The sequence below is a fragment of the Colossoma macropomum genome, unplaced genomic scaffold (assembly GCF_904425465.1).
Source record: "Colossoma macropomum unplaced genomic scaffold, Colossoma_macropomum, whole genome shotgun sequence".
Lineage (NCBI taxonomy): Eukaryota > Metazoa > Chordata > Actinopteri > Characiformes > Serrasalmidae > Colossoma > Colossoma macropomum.
Window position 1 is genome coordinate 77853 of NW_023495954.1, and position 14927 is coordinate 92779.

General features: G+C 37.9%; 1 protein-coding gene across 1 annotated transcript; it reads left to right on the forward strand.

The window, feature by feature from the left end:
* Window positions 1-9264: 9264 nt before the first annotated feature.
* LOC118803735 (CD276 antigen homolog) lies at window positions 9265-12349 on the forward strand. Its single transcript, XM_036564226.1, has 2 exons — window positions 9265-9755; window positions 12225-12349. The coding sequence occupies exons 1-2, from the start codon at window positions 9410-9412 to the stop codon at window positions 12347-12349; spliced, it is 471 nt and encodes a 156-aa protein (XP_036420119.1). The 5' UTR covers window positions 9265-9409.
* Window positions 12350-14927: the final 2578 nt, after the last annotated feature.

Below are 14927 nucleotides of genomic sequence, written 5' to 3' on the forward strand. Positions count from 1 at the left end.
TTGTAAAATGCAATAAAAACAAGAATCTGTGATTTGTAAATTCTCCCGAGCCTTTATTTGACAAAAGTACAAAGAAAAGATTGCCAATGTTTTCACTGACCAACCTAACTGTATTTTGTATTTTGACACCTGCAACACATTCTAAAAAGAGTTGGGACCGATGCATGTTTACCACTGTGTTACATCACCTTTCCTTTTAAGTCCACTTTTTAATAGTTTGGGATCTGAGAAGTACTACTTGTTGCAGTTTTACAAGTGGAATTTATGCCCATTTCTGCTTGATGAAAGACCTTAACTGATCAGAAGTCCATTGTCACAGTTGTCTGATTCTCCTCTTCATGATGGGCCATAGATTTTCAATAGGAGTCAGATCTGGACTGCAGGCTGGCCAGTCAAGCACACACACTCTGTTATAGCATGTGCAGAAAGAGGCCTGGCATTGTCTTGTTTAAACAAGCAGGGATGTCCTGGAAAAAGACGACGTCTTGATGGCAGCATATGTCTCCCTAAAATCCCAATATTTGCTTCTGCATTAATGGTACCTTCACGCAAATGGAGGTCACTCATGCAGTGGGCACTGACACACCCCCATTGCATGACAGATGTTGGTTTTTGCCCCTTTTGCTGGAGAAAGTCTGCATGGTCTCTTTCAATTTTGGCACAGACAACTCAACATCCATTTTTCCCAAAAACAAGCAAAAACATGGACTCATCTGACCACAACACACAACTGAGATGTGCTCAGGCCCAGAGAATTTGGCAGCGTTTCTGCATAGGATTGTATGAATTTCTCCTTTGGCTAACAGAATCTCAAGTTGCATGTCTTGATGAAGTGGACTGTGTTAAGTGACAACAAGTGACACATATGCCTGTGTGATGAGTCGGCGCATGAAGGAGAGTCGGAATTCAGCACAAAAATGGTTGTTTTGTTCATGTCGCTACATATTAGCATCGTAGCTCCAGCACTGAACTAACAAAGCAAACCAGACACAGAACATGCTTTGGTCAATTACAAATATCTGGAGTACAACTGTAAATTAGATTCTTCAGTGAGCCATTCTTTCAAACTTGAATTTAAAGTGGAATTTTACCAAATTCCCCTGACGAAAAAACGTATTCCTTTAGTGTGGTGCTGATAGGAATGTGATGTCTACAATGCAATTGTTTACTTCTGAAATGAGTTTTATATGTAGTGTTGAAAATGATAAAATCTGACTGTAAAATCTGGAAAAATAACGTCTCTTTGGGGACTATTTTGCCTCACAACGCCCTACATGTGTCCCTCCACCATATATATGTTTTAAAAAATCTGTGTTTAAGACAAAACCTTCTCACAGAACTATCATCAAACAGTGTCTCAGACATCAGGCAGTGAATTCATAACCATTTCGTGTAGTAACTTTCTGTGAGGGAGCTTTTAGAGGTGGACGTCTGGTTCCTATCACCACCACTGTGAACAGCTCTGACTCTGTAAGTTTCTCTAGAACAGAGCGTTTCACACCAAACCACTCTGAATGACTCTGTTTACATCTTAACCAGTTAATTATGCACTGATTTCAACAAACCAGTGGAGTTCCCCTTTAAAAGGGAAGAAAGTGAGATCTATGTAACTTATGAACACTTTGAGGAATCAGGAAGTGACCACAACTCATTCTATTTTGTAGATAGCATAGCGAGGAGGTTAAAACTGAGCATACATTCAACATACATTATAAAAGCCTGGCTGTACCAAACCCCGGCTAACAGGTAAGGCAGCTACTCACATGGTTAATGACACAAAATACAGCCTAATGTAGCTGCTGATTTCTTAATAATGTTAGCTGCATGAAGCTATACCATCTATATGCTGGTTAACAGTGAACTTCCTCATGCTAGTTGTTATAAGATTGAAGGTAACAAAACACAGCTTTAATTTCTCATCTAATCACTAATACAGCCTATCATGGAGGCTGTAGCCTGAACTGAGCAGCTACCTGAACTAAACTAAAGCATGCTGGTTTAGCTAGCAACATTGCGAGTGCTCCAAATAAAAAATGAATAGTTTTTTGATTTTACAAGCTTAATATGTAAATTATGCTCATAAACTCTTATAGTAAATCTGTCCCATTGTGCCCCATTTTATTCAAGACTCTGTAAGGGAGTGTCACAGCGCCCTATCTGCAGTATTTTGACTTGATGTACAACCCCAGTTCCTAAAAAGTTGGGACGCTGTGTAAAATGTAAATAAATGTAAATAAACAAAATGCAATGATTTGTAAATCTCATAGACCCATATTTTATTCACAATAGAACATAGAACACATATCAGATGTTGAAAGTGAGACATTTTACCATATCATGAAAAATATTAACTCATTTAGAACTTGATGGCAGCAACGCATCTCAAAAAAGTTGGGACGGGGGCAACAAAAGGCTGGAAAAGTAAGTGGTACTAATAAAAAACAATTTGCAATTTGCAACTAACTCACATGACTGAGTATAAAAAGAGCATTTTAGAGAGGCTCTCAGAAATAAAGAGGGGCAGAGATTCACCAATCTGAAAAAAACTGTGTCTAAAAATGGTGGAAGAATTCCACAAAAATGTTCCTCAGAGTAAAATTGCAAAGACTTTTGATATCCCATCATCTACAGTACATAATATCATCAAAAGAGATGATCTGGAGAAATCCCTGTAAGCAAGGGACAAGGTCGACGGTCAATATTGAATGCTCAAGATCTTTGGGCCCTCAGACAGCACTGCATTAAAAACAGGCCTGATTCTGTACTGGAAATCACTGCATAGGTTCAGAAACACTTCCAGAAATCAATGTCTGTTAAAACAGTTCGCCGTTCAATCCACAAATGCAAGTTAAAGCTGTATCATGCAAAGAAGAAGCCATATGTCAACATGATCCAGAAATGCTGCCGTCTTCTCTGGGCCAAAGCTCATTTAAAATGGACTAAGGCAAAATAGAAAACTGTTCTGTGGTCAGATGAATCAAAATTTGAACATTTTTTGGAAACCATGGAACAATATATACCGTGGACTTAAGAGGGGAGGGACCATTCAGTTTGTTTTTAGCACACAGTTCAAAAGCCTGCATCTCTGATAGTTCCTCTCCCAAAACTCCAATTGGTCTCCTCACTTTCCGAGATGTTTACAGACTGTTGTTAAAGTAGAGGGGATGCTACACAAGGGTAGACACGGCCCTGTCCCAACTTTTTTGAGTTCTAAATGAGTTATTGTTTTTCATGTAATGGTAAAATGTCTCACTTTCATCATCTGACCATCAATGATGTTATCAGTAACATCAGTGATGTTATTGCTGCACCACACAGAGTCACTTTACACAATTATATGCTTCCAACTTGTGGGAACAGTTTGTTGAAGACCCTTTACTGTTCCAGCACGACTGGGCCCCAGTACACAAAGCGAGCTCCATAAAGGCATGACTGGGTGAGTTTGGTGTGGAGGAACTCCAGTGGCCTGCTCGGAGTCCTGACCTCAATCCCTTTGAACACCTCTGGGATGAACTGGAACGTTGATTGTGAGCCAGACCCTCTTGTCTAACATCAGTGTCTGACCTCACAAATGCTCTTTTGATCGAATGGGCAAAAATTCCCACAGACACTCTCCAAAATCTTCTGGAAAGCTTTCCAGAAGAGTGGAGGCCATTGTATCCGCAAAGGGGGACCAACTCCATATTAATGCCCTTGATTTTAGAGGTAAATAAGTAAGTAAGTATTTAAAAAGTGCTGTACAAAGGGAATGCATTAAAAACACATTTAAAACTAGCATAAATATATAACAAAACAATCAATTCACAGAATCAAAAGCTAACCAACAAATATAGGTTTTTAATCTAGACTTAAAGCATCAGAAGAATTTGCAAACCTAATGTCCAGAGGTAGACTGTTCCACAGTCTCTGCTCTGCAACAGCAAAGGCCTGGTCGCCTTTGAGTTTCAACCATGACCATCAAATATTACCCCAAGGTTTTTTACCTGAGGTTTCATGTACTCCAGCAGTCCACCAAGATCAGTTCAGTTCAGAAGATCACTTCAGTTTTATCTTCATTTAGTTAGAGAAAACTGCCTTCCAACCAACACTTAATTTCATATAGACATTTATTCAGCTGTTTGAGTGAACGTGGGTCTTTAAGCTGCAAGGGGAGATACAGCTGTGTGTCCTCGGCATAACAATGGAATTGAATATCATGGTTTCTAGTGATCTTTCACAGTGGAACCATGTATAATAAAAAAAGCACTGGACCTAAAATGGATCCTTGAAGAACTCCACAACTGATGGTGGAAGTAGAGGAACCGAAATTACTGATGTGTACTATAAAAGTCCTATTACAGAGATAGGACTCAAACCAGCTCAGCACTGTCCCATTATGGCCTACCATGTGCTCAAGACGCTGAATGAGTTAGTTGTGGTCGACAGTATGGAAAGCAGCTGTAAAGTCCAGCAAAACCAGATTAGCACACTTTCCTGTATCAACAGCAAGCAGCAGGTCATTGGTCACCTTTAAGAGTCAGTCTAACGGGGGGCATCATATGATAGGCTTCCGAGAAAACACTGGCAGTGTGGGAGTTAATGGTTCGATAGCAGTGGCTCGAAGGGGATGTCCAACAAGCTCATACAGGGGTGATGGTCAAGTGTCCACATACTTTTGGCCACATAATGCAAGGCATCCAATGACTTTATAAGAAACCCCTCTCTTGCAGTTTGAGTGTTCCTGTTAGAAATCATCTAGTCCTTCCCAAGTGGTCAGTTTCTGCTCTTGTCTGGATCTTTCTAGGTGGTGGTCCACTCTCAACCTAGCATCTGAGTCAGTTTCTTTTTGCATCAGACCACCCAATGACTTTGTTTACATATCATTGACTAAATTAGGCAGAAATTGTGAACAATTGGTGGGATTTCCCTTTAAACTTGTTACTTGGGATTTTTCAGCTAATGTTATAACTGCAATGACTCCACTAGATGGCGATATTTCCTTTCAGCTCACAGCAGGCAGGCCTCAAAGCCATTCAGACTTCAGGTCAGTGTTTGTCTCTCACTATCTGACTGCGTGGACACAGTTGAACCTTTCCTCCATCAGAACATTCATTCGAGGTGCTTTAATATGACACGTGATGTTTCTACACAACACAGTTCAGAGTATTTGAAAAGTGATGAAGCTCTGGAGTTCAAGCTGAAGAAGAGTTCATTTGAAAGTTCTCTGACTTCAGATGAAGCTGTAGGTTCACCTTTACTGTGATTTCACACAGGAGCTGTCATAAATCTGAACCTGAGCAATCTGTGACCAATGACAAGCAATGATGTCACAACTGTAATTGTTCTTATGTCTCTGAACCTTTAGTCTCCTCTGTAGCTTTAACTGTACTTTGTCTAATTTGCATATAATCAGCAGAAGAGTATGAGTGTTTATCCAAGTCTAACTGCCCCTCTATGTATGATGATGCATTAAACTTCTCGTTTATTCGGCTTATTTATTTCTTTGTTCCTATTTAAGCCTTTTTGTTTCAATTCAGACTTTGCTTACATATACGCTCGTGCGAAAGTTTGAGCGCCCTGGTCAAATTACGTGTTTTGGTGATTTTCTACACTCTTAAAAACATTCTTAAACTGTTCTATAAAGAACCATGAACACTCAGAGAACCCTTTGCATGATTAAAGGGTTCTTTGCATCATGAAATGGTTCTTCAGAACATGCTGTAGATCAGGGGTCTTTGATTAAAATTCAATAAGGTCCATTTAGAGAACATTTCCTTAAGCAAAGGTCCAGAACATCATAATGTCTAACTTACATCATGACTCAGTGCCGTATACTGTTTACTGAAGTAGCCTAGTATGTCTATCAACATCTTATACAGTCAACAACTGAATATCAAATCAAATAAAGTACAATTCAGTAACATTTCAACAACATTTATTGTCAGTTTTCTCTTTTTAGAGCACGACGTGTGAAATAACTTCCCTCTGACTCACTTTCTTCTCTGACTGCTGTTTCTTGCCTCGTCCCTCCCCTGTGTGTGCATCACTCTCTCAAGTCTCAGTGCTCAACATAATGCACAGATCTGATTGGCTGAGTAGCGTCACGTGACATTTACAACGCATGCGATTGGTCTGTGAGTCTCCCGGGCCGCTAAAGCTACCGTAAAGGCTAGAAAAGCTAAATTAAAATAGGATTCAAATGAAATCATTCTCAATAGTTTATTGGTTATAGGTCCAGGTCCACATAGTGACCTCTGCTGTAGCTGGTTCTATATAGATTCCTTTTGAAAAGGGTGCTATACAGAACCCTTTTCAAAAAGATTCCTACTAAAGAAGAACCTTTCCCTTACCAAAGACCCCCTGAAGAACCATCTTTTTTAGGAGTAGAGGTGTAAATGAGTGAACACGTCCTCTACAGTGAACACGCTTCTGCACATTTATTGCACAATTACTGTTTATTTTGCTGAATTTAACATATTGGGAAATAGTAAATCCTAAAATGTGCCCTGTACAAAAGTTATGGCACATTTTTTCCCCCAATGCGTTATATGTTCTTTGTAATATGACATTCCATGCTGCAAGATTTTTTTGGCATGTATTTGTTAACATACAATGGAAATAAGTACAGTAAATGTGATTTAAGGTATTACATGGAATTTATCCGGCGCAAGGTGTTTTGGAAAGATTTAATTTAGATATAGATGATACCTGTATTTTTTGTGGATTAGAAAAAGAAACAATTGTTCGTTTGTTTAATCAGAGTGTTTACCAAGAACGTTTTGGATAGATATGAGCATCATACGCGTTGATATGTTTGATGTTTTCTTTTATTTTAGATGTGATGAGTTTGTATAGTTTCATTTATTTGAGAAGTTTCATATTCATAAAGTAAAACAGTCTCTCTCCAAACCTAATTTGACATATTGTTTGAAATATGAAAGCACTAAAGGCCATCAATGCAGTAAAAGAATTGAATATAATGTGATGGATTTTTTGTCTTTTTTTTGTCTCTATGTATCCCTGGCAATGAATGAATGTATATTTTTGGTTAATAAATGTTATTAATAAAATAATGTACGTAATTTTAGTTACTGTTGTCTCTGGAGATTCCCCTCCTCGCCTCCAGAGGTCTCTCTCACCTCACTTTTGAGCTGTTATTAACCTCTTACAGTCCCAGGTTTGTTACATACTAAGACTTCTTATTCAGTAACAATGCAAACATGCTGAGTTGTTGTCAGGTTATAAAAGTGTGTTGTAAAACTTCAGACCTGCTGGTGGGTCCTGACCATTTAAGGGGTCTCTACATGTAATCAGTATCATTTTTAAAGGCCGTCCACTCAGCAGCTCTTATTTGTGTTTTGTGCCAAGTCTAAGCAGTTATGTTTGGTTGTTTCACCCGTTTATTAACCAACTGGATTTTGTATCTGGACCAGTCCTTCTTGCTCTAACTGGCTTTTAAGTGATGTAATATTCAGCTAATTGTACAGCCTCAGGCAAAAGTTTGGGCGCCCCAGTCAAACTGCATGTTTTAATGAATTTGTAATTGCAAAAAAGTAACATCTTTTATAGAGAACACAATTAAACATGTGATTTTCTGCTAAATCTAATGCACAAAAAATGCTGGAAAAAAACCCTAAATGTGGGACGTGCTCACATATTTTACATTCACTGTGACTTAATTTCACCTAGAAAATCAACAAATCGTAATTTTACCAGGTGTCCAAACTATTGCATAGGACCGTTTAGATGAACTAACAGTGTACATTTGAATTGTTTTAATAACGTGTCTTTTTCATACTTCTATTCACAATCAAGACTGGATGTTCTGTTGTTTTGGTAAAAATCAGTCCCATGTGATCAAAAGACTGACTTTAATATGATAAATTAACAGGTAAATCTCACTTTTTAGCCATACAGTTTGATCAATTTGAAACATTTTTTTAGATTTGTGAGAACATATGCAACAAATGGTCAATTTCAGAAATGGACATTAACGGACTAAAGAAAGCGGTGAAGTACAGTGAAGTATAAAGTAAACTTACAGTGCAATATATACAAAACAACAGGTCACTGAAAATGCATGTTTTTATGTTTATTATAGAGTGACATTATAAGCCAATATTTCTTATTACATACATTTATATATATATATATATATATATATATATATATATATATATATATATATATATATATATATATTAGTAGCGCTTTTGCAACACAAATTCTAAAATATAAATAAATGAATGCAACATAATCCCATTAATTAAAATATAGTTCAATTTAAAAAACAGATTTTTCAAACATTCTAACATTCTGCATCAGTCAATCGTTAAAATGTTAATATATCCCATATAGAACCTATATAGTGAGCCTGTAAAGTAGTTGGAGTTCATAAAGTGAACAGAGAGTGAAAATACAAAATAAAAATCTGTAATAAAAATTGCTGCCCAATTTGTGACACAAGTGCATTAAAAATAGTACATATAACAGGACAGCTGGTGACCACCTACTACTTGGGTGATCAGGGGACGTTGTGTGGTGCTGCAAGTGGTGTCACTGAGTGATCGTCTGAGAATACGCAGCCTGCAGCAGTTCTGGAAAAAGAAAGAAAATGTGATAAATGATCTATAATTCATTTATCATTAATTATAAGTAATGCTTATAATTAATTATCAAATTATGAGTATAATTGTATTAAAACACATTTAATAAAACTACACGTGATGCAAAGATATGCCTTTTCCGTGTCAAATTGTTTTATGATGTTGTTCCGGTTCATCACATCACACACATCACATCCGCACATGTGTTTTTTTCCCAACGTGTTCAGACCCACATATACAACATAGATAAAATGAGGTAAAAAAAAGGTTTTCATGTGAAATGCTTTGTGAATCAGGACCTACAGTTAGTAGGCTCTCCTCAGCAGAGCTAACGGAGCTTATGGAGCTAACAGAGCTAACGGAGCTTACGGAGCTAACAGAGCTAACGGAGCTAACGGAGCTAACGGAGCTAACAGAGCTAACGGAGCTAACGGAGCTAACGGAATTAATGTAAATGTAGCTAACTTCAGTTAGCCAGCTATAATGAAAAATAATGAACCAGGATTTACATTTACGCCACATTATACTCTATTTTCTTCACAATTAGTTGGTTTAGAATGTGTTTAATATCCATAATGGACTATTTGTAGAGTTTAAAATTGTCGTTAAGGCCTTCATAAACAAGTTTTTCTCTGTTTATCTTCTGACTTTTTCCTCAGATGCTCTTCGCCCTTAGTGTTCCTGATGCTGATACAGAATGGTGAGCACGTTTTACACCCAATAAACAAAAATTTAAAAGACTAGAGCTTCACTGAGGTTTCAGTAAGAAATAAGCAGCACAGGGAAAACTAAAAGCCAGACTGTGCCTGGACACTTCTGACTTTATGTGTGTTTTGGTGTCCCTTTCAGCGTTTTTGCAGGACGTTGAAAGTTTTGTGGGAGACGTCGTCATCTTGCCATGTTCGAACAGTGATAAGGCACTGCTGCGCAAACTGAGAGCGTTCTGGAGATTCAGAGACAGCAGCACCGTGTACGACGTCATTGAGAGCAGAGCGTCGCTGGATGACCAGGACGCGTTGTTCAGAGGCCGAGTTGACAGCTTTCCAGACGAGTGGGCAAAAGGAAACTTCTCTATCAAACTCAGCAGTGTGAAGAAGACGGACGGAGGAACGTACACCTGCTTCCTTCCTGCTATCAACACTCAAGCATCAGTATATCTCACTGTAAAGGGTGCGTCCGACTTTAACCTACCCATCAGTAGTGCTAATGACATTAGGAATGTTCAAGATGCGAAACAATCAAACCTCAAACATGTTTATGTTTATTATTGATATAAATAATTCATTTATTACTATAAATAATTATACTATTACCAGGAATGTTCACAATTAGAGTGCAGCATCATGACAGTGTAACTACCTTCTTTATTAATTCCATTCATTTTTATATAAACCTGTTCATCAACCTCAGCAACAGAAGCATAAATATTAATACATGCGGTTCACTATCACTGTATTTATTGAAAACTATATATTACCCTGGTTGCCCGGCCGGGAAATCGAACGCTAAGAAAAATATTACCTGCCACACTTAGCCTAACCAAGTACTGTAAAGTGTACTTCACCCAGCTTACTCAACAGCTGGGGCACAAACCTAAAAGCTCTGAGCTCACAAACAGAAAGGAGACAGTGTTGTTACACAGCACTCCAGCTTTGTGGGGCTTTTTTCCCCTTTCAAGCATCACTTGAGTGCTACAGATCCCTGCCTAACAACTGCCAAACACACAAGCAAAGAAATCAACAAATGTTTGTCCTACCCTGACGCAGAAGAGCTTCATGCAGCTGAACCTCCTCATTATTATTTTCTCTTTCTGTTCCCCGTCTGTGTCACGGATCCCCCCTTTGTCCCTCTGAGTGCGTCTGCTTCTTCCCCTCTATGGTAGCCATGTGTGTTTGGTCTTCCTGTGCCATGTGCTTTTGTTGTTCTGTGTCTCCTCCCTCCTCAAAAAAAACTCGCATTTGCATCTGCCTCCTCGCCTCCACTGTTACAGTCTGTGCAACATGCTCCTTCTGAGCTGGCTGTACAGTAGAGTGAGCACTGCTGTTAGACTGGAATGATATAATGGTGCGTGGAACCACAGCCCTTATCCACCCTTTTCCTGTGAGACATGATGCTTTAGACACAACTTCCAGCGAGACCTATTTAGTTATTTATTTTGTAATTAAATTCTCTAAACAAAGTCCAGTTAGGGGGGGATAAGAGAGTAAAATAAAGTTTCAGGTTTTCAAAGCTTTCTTGTTACAAGAAAGAGGAAGATTGGAATATCAAATAATGCGCCACGTCCTTGATAAAGTGATAAACAGGCCTCTACTCTTTTGTATCTTACTCTTATATGTACAACACTTTGCCAATGAAATAAACAGATATTAAAAAGTTAAAATATTAAAAATATAAATTTTTCAATTCATTTTGAGGACAGTTTCTAGATAAAAGTTCAAATTCACTATAAATAAAGTCCCGGATGAAGCTACAAATTTTTGACAGTAGTCTGGCCACAAAGCCAAAATAGATAAAACGAGTTTCTGGCTGAAAACACAGAAAGTACAGGCTGTAACAGTGGACACCTTAAATCACTCCCCATGAGGTGTAAATAGACAATGGACCCTTTTCACAAAGAGCTTACTTCTGGTTTAAAGCATTAGCAGGGTAAAACTCACTCACGCTCCATGAGGCACTGGCAAAACAGCCTTGTGACATATAGTGAGAATAAGAAGTGGATGGAGGCGCTGATTTAACTTTAAACAGAGCTAAAATGCTGTAACACAACATATCTGACAGTGAATGTGTGCTGCTGCTGCTGCTCGCTGACCGATGCTGCTGTGTGCTTCCAGAGCCCCTTGTCCCAGAGGGAGACAGTAATCCTTTGTCTAAAAGGTGGAACGGGGTGGAGGCAGGTAGACCAGAGGCTCAAACGGAGGAAATGCCTGAGTGCCCTGAACAAACTGCTGTTTTGTGAACGCAGATTGTATCATAACAAATCGACTGTCCTGTCGTTCATCTTCGACATGTTTTGTATCACATGACCATTTTAATGAGCTACAGTGGGTTTAATGAGAAAAAAACAAAGGTTTTGTGATACGAGATACAGCAAGATGGAATTGCGACAGTTAGGGCTCATTTACGGCGCTGCGCCAGTGTCCCCGAAAACTCGCCAAACAGAGTCGGTACAGAGATGTTATAAAGGAGGAGACCAGTCTCTGGTTGAAATATGAATGGGAAAGCATGTAACGCACAACATGATATGTGCTTAAGTTGTGGGGATCTGAGCGAGCGCAGTAGCCAGTATAACCTGAAAAAAATACATTTTTGATGTGTTACTGAGGCAAAAACTACAAACCATTTATGTTTTATTGCCAGATTTTTTCAATGATTTCAAATATGTTCTTGAAACACTAATTCACCCTCCAGTTTTGAGTAATTTGGTCTTTTCCCATTCAAAGAAATAGATGCCTAGTCTTGTATGACTGGAAATAACTGCCCAGTGGCACAGTATTCTATCTGAGGTGTGACCCTGTTGGTGCCTGGCCTGCTTATGTATAATATTTCATTATATCAAAAATCTTCTCAGTTTAAACTGTGTTTCTTTACGTTTCACAATCTGTCACTGTAAACTGAATTATTATTGTTTGTGTTCCACAGACACACCGAGAGTTCCTCCAGTTACGTCTGAGCCGAAGAACACGAACGTCCATACAAGACCAGGCAACCTTCTGCTTTTCCTCGCACTTCTGTTTGCATTTCATTTCTGCATGTCTGATGAGTGAGACTTTAAACCAGTTGCACAATATTTACAGTTTTAAAAAATCCCCCCTAAGCGTTTGTGGGCAATGTGCTATATGGGTAATTTCAATTTTAAAATGTTTTCTTTGGCTTAACTGTTGACCATATTGAGACCAGTCATGCATCAAGTGCTCTTCAGGCCAATACTGTGTTGGGGGGGCAGTAGTCCATCGTGGGCTGATGAAGACACTTTGTCATAAAAGTCAGTGAAAAAATAACTTGACTTAAGAATAATGAAATGTTTTAAATTAATGCATAATGTTAATACAAGCCCTGCAACAACAGTGCACCAAGGCAGCTTTGTACCTTTTTTGCCCCTTTGCCTTTCAAAAAATAATAAAAATGTCCCACTCAATTTGCCACCAATCTGCCTGATTTCTGTTATAAAACAAGATAATGTTAGGATAATCTGCTGATATATTATGTCCAGTGATAAGCATTGCATATTGAGGGGGCAGGCACCCAAATTATCCTATGGGCCTTCAAGATGATAGTGATAAATAGGTGGGCCGTGAGGTGGAAAGTGAAGTAGCCTAACTGGTATAAGTATTAACATCTCCCTAATACATGAAACACTCTAGGGAAGTTAAATATTTACCAAATCATCATTTATAGGTTATTTTCTATTGGGCGGTGCCTGTCCCAAACCTTAACCCCTAAATTTACACTTGTGAAAATAATAATTACTTTTTCCCACATTTTTTAAATCTTTTTTATTTATTTTCAAGTGAAACTGAAAGATTTTTGATTTTCAAATAAAAAACTTTGTCGAAAAAATTCTGTCTTGTGTTCATGTCACTACCAAAACACAGAAAAAGAGTTTCAGTGAGTAAACAGCATCTAATTGTAGCCATTTAGAGCATTTTAGAGCAGGACCTGAGACTGCACCCCCGTCTCTCCTAGCTGTAAAAGTACAATCCAATTTTACCCTAATTCGATGCCTCTTTTTGAGTAGTGCCATGCAACACAAATTCTCAAATATAAATAAACAATATTAATTCCATTTAATAAAATACAATCAAATGATGTTTTTTCAAAAAATCTGCATAATTCAATCACTGACATGCAAGCAAAATAATCCAGAGTGGTTTGATTGTAGAGAAACTTAATGACTCTGTTTTCTTCGTATTCACTGTCCAAAACCTTTGCGTGTCTTCTGAGGGGACTTTCTGCTGGTGGCCAGTTTTGGTTCCAGGTTCGCAGCCTAAATTTCAGTTCCACATGACTCAACTCGTCTCTGCCAGGTGATGGTGTAGGGAAACTGTGCTGGATTCAGTTCCTCACTCCTGCCGCAATGCTTTCCAGTGGAGTTTGCATTCTTCAGACGTACTGTCATGTTCTAAACGTAGTGTTGTAGCTGTAGTATTGTAACAGTCAGGTCGTAACAGTAGTGTTGTAAAAGTTATATCATAACAGTAGTATTGTAACAACAGTATTGTAATAACAGTATTGTAAGAGTAATGCTGTAAGAGTAGTATTGTAACAGCAGCAGTGTAACAGTATTATTGTAACAGTTTTGTAATAGCAGTGTTGTAAGAGTTATATTGTAACAGTTGTATTGTAAGAGTAGTGTTGTAAAAGTAATATTGTAACAGTCAGGTTGTAACAGTAATATTGTACCAGTTTTATTGTCAGTAATATTGTAACAGTAGTGTTGTAACAGTAGTGTTCTAAGAGTTATATTGTAACAGTAGTATTGTAAGAGTAGTATTGTAAAAGTAATATTGTAACAGTAGTGTTTTATAGTAGTATTGTAGCTGAAGTATTGTAAGAGTATTGTTGTAAGAATAATGTTGTAACAGTCAGGTTATAACAGTAGTGTTTACAGTAATATTGTAACAGTCGTATTGTAACAGTAATATTGCCAGTAATATTGCGACAGTAGTATTGTAACAGTAGTATGCTAAGAGTTATATTGTAACAGTAGTATTGTAACAGTAGTATTGTTAGTAATATTGTAACAGTAGTATTGTAACAGTAGTATTGTAACAGTAGTATTGTTAGTAATATTGTAACAGTAGTATTGTTAGTAATATTGTAACAGTAGTATTGTAACAGTCATATTGTTAGTAATATTGTAACAGTAGTATTGTTAGTAATATTGTAACAGTAGTATTGTAACAGTCATATTGTTAGTAATATTGTAACAGTAGTATTGTTAGTAATATTGTAACAGTAGTATTGTAACAGTAGTATTGTTAGTAATATTGTAACAGTAGTATTGTGACAGTAGTATTGTTAGTAATATTGTAACAGTAGTATTGTAACAGTAGTGTTCTAAAAGTGATATTGTAACAGTAATATTGTAACAGCAGTTTTGTAAGAGTAGTGTTGTAAGAATAGTGTAGTAACAGTAGTACAGTGTGTCCTCTGCTTACAGTGTTAACATCCTGTTAGAATCTAGGTGAAGTGGCAGTTGTCTTTATTATTTAGCGGAATGGGAGAGTACGAGGAGGAACACTCATGGGGACCCTCCCATCCTGTTTATTTTCTTGTTTTGAAGATTTCCACAGGGAACACCCTCCCAGGCCCAGGGGCTGACCACGGCACAGGAGGTTTCTC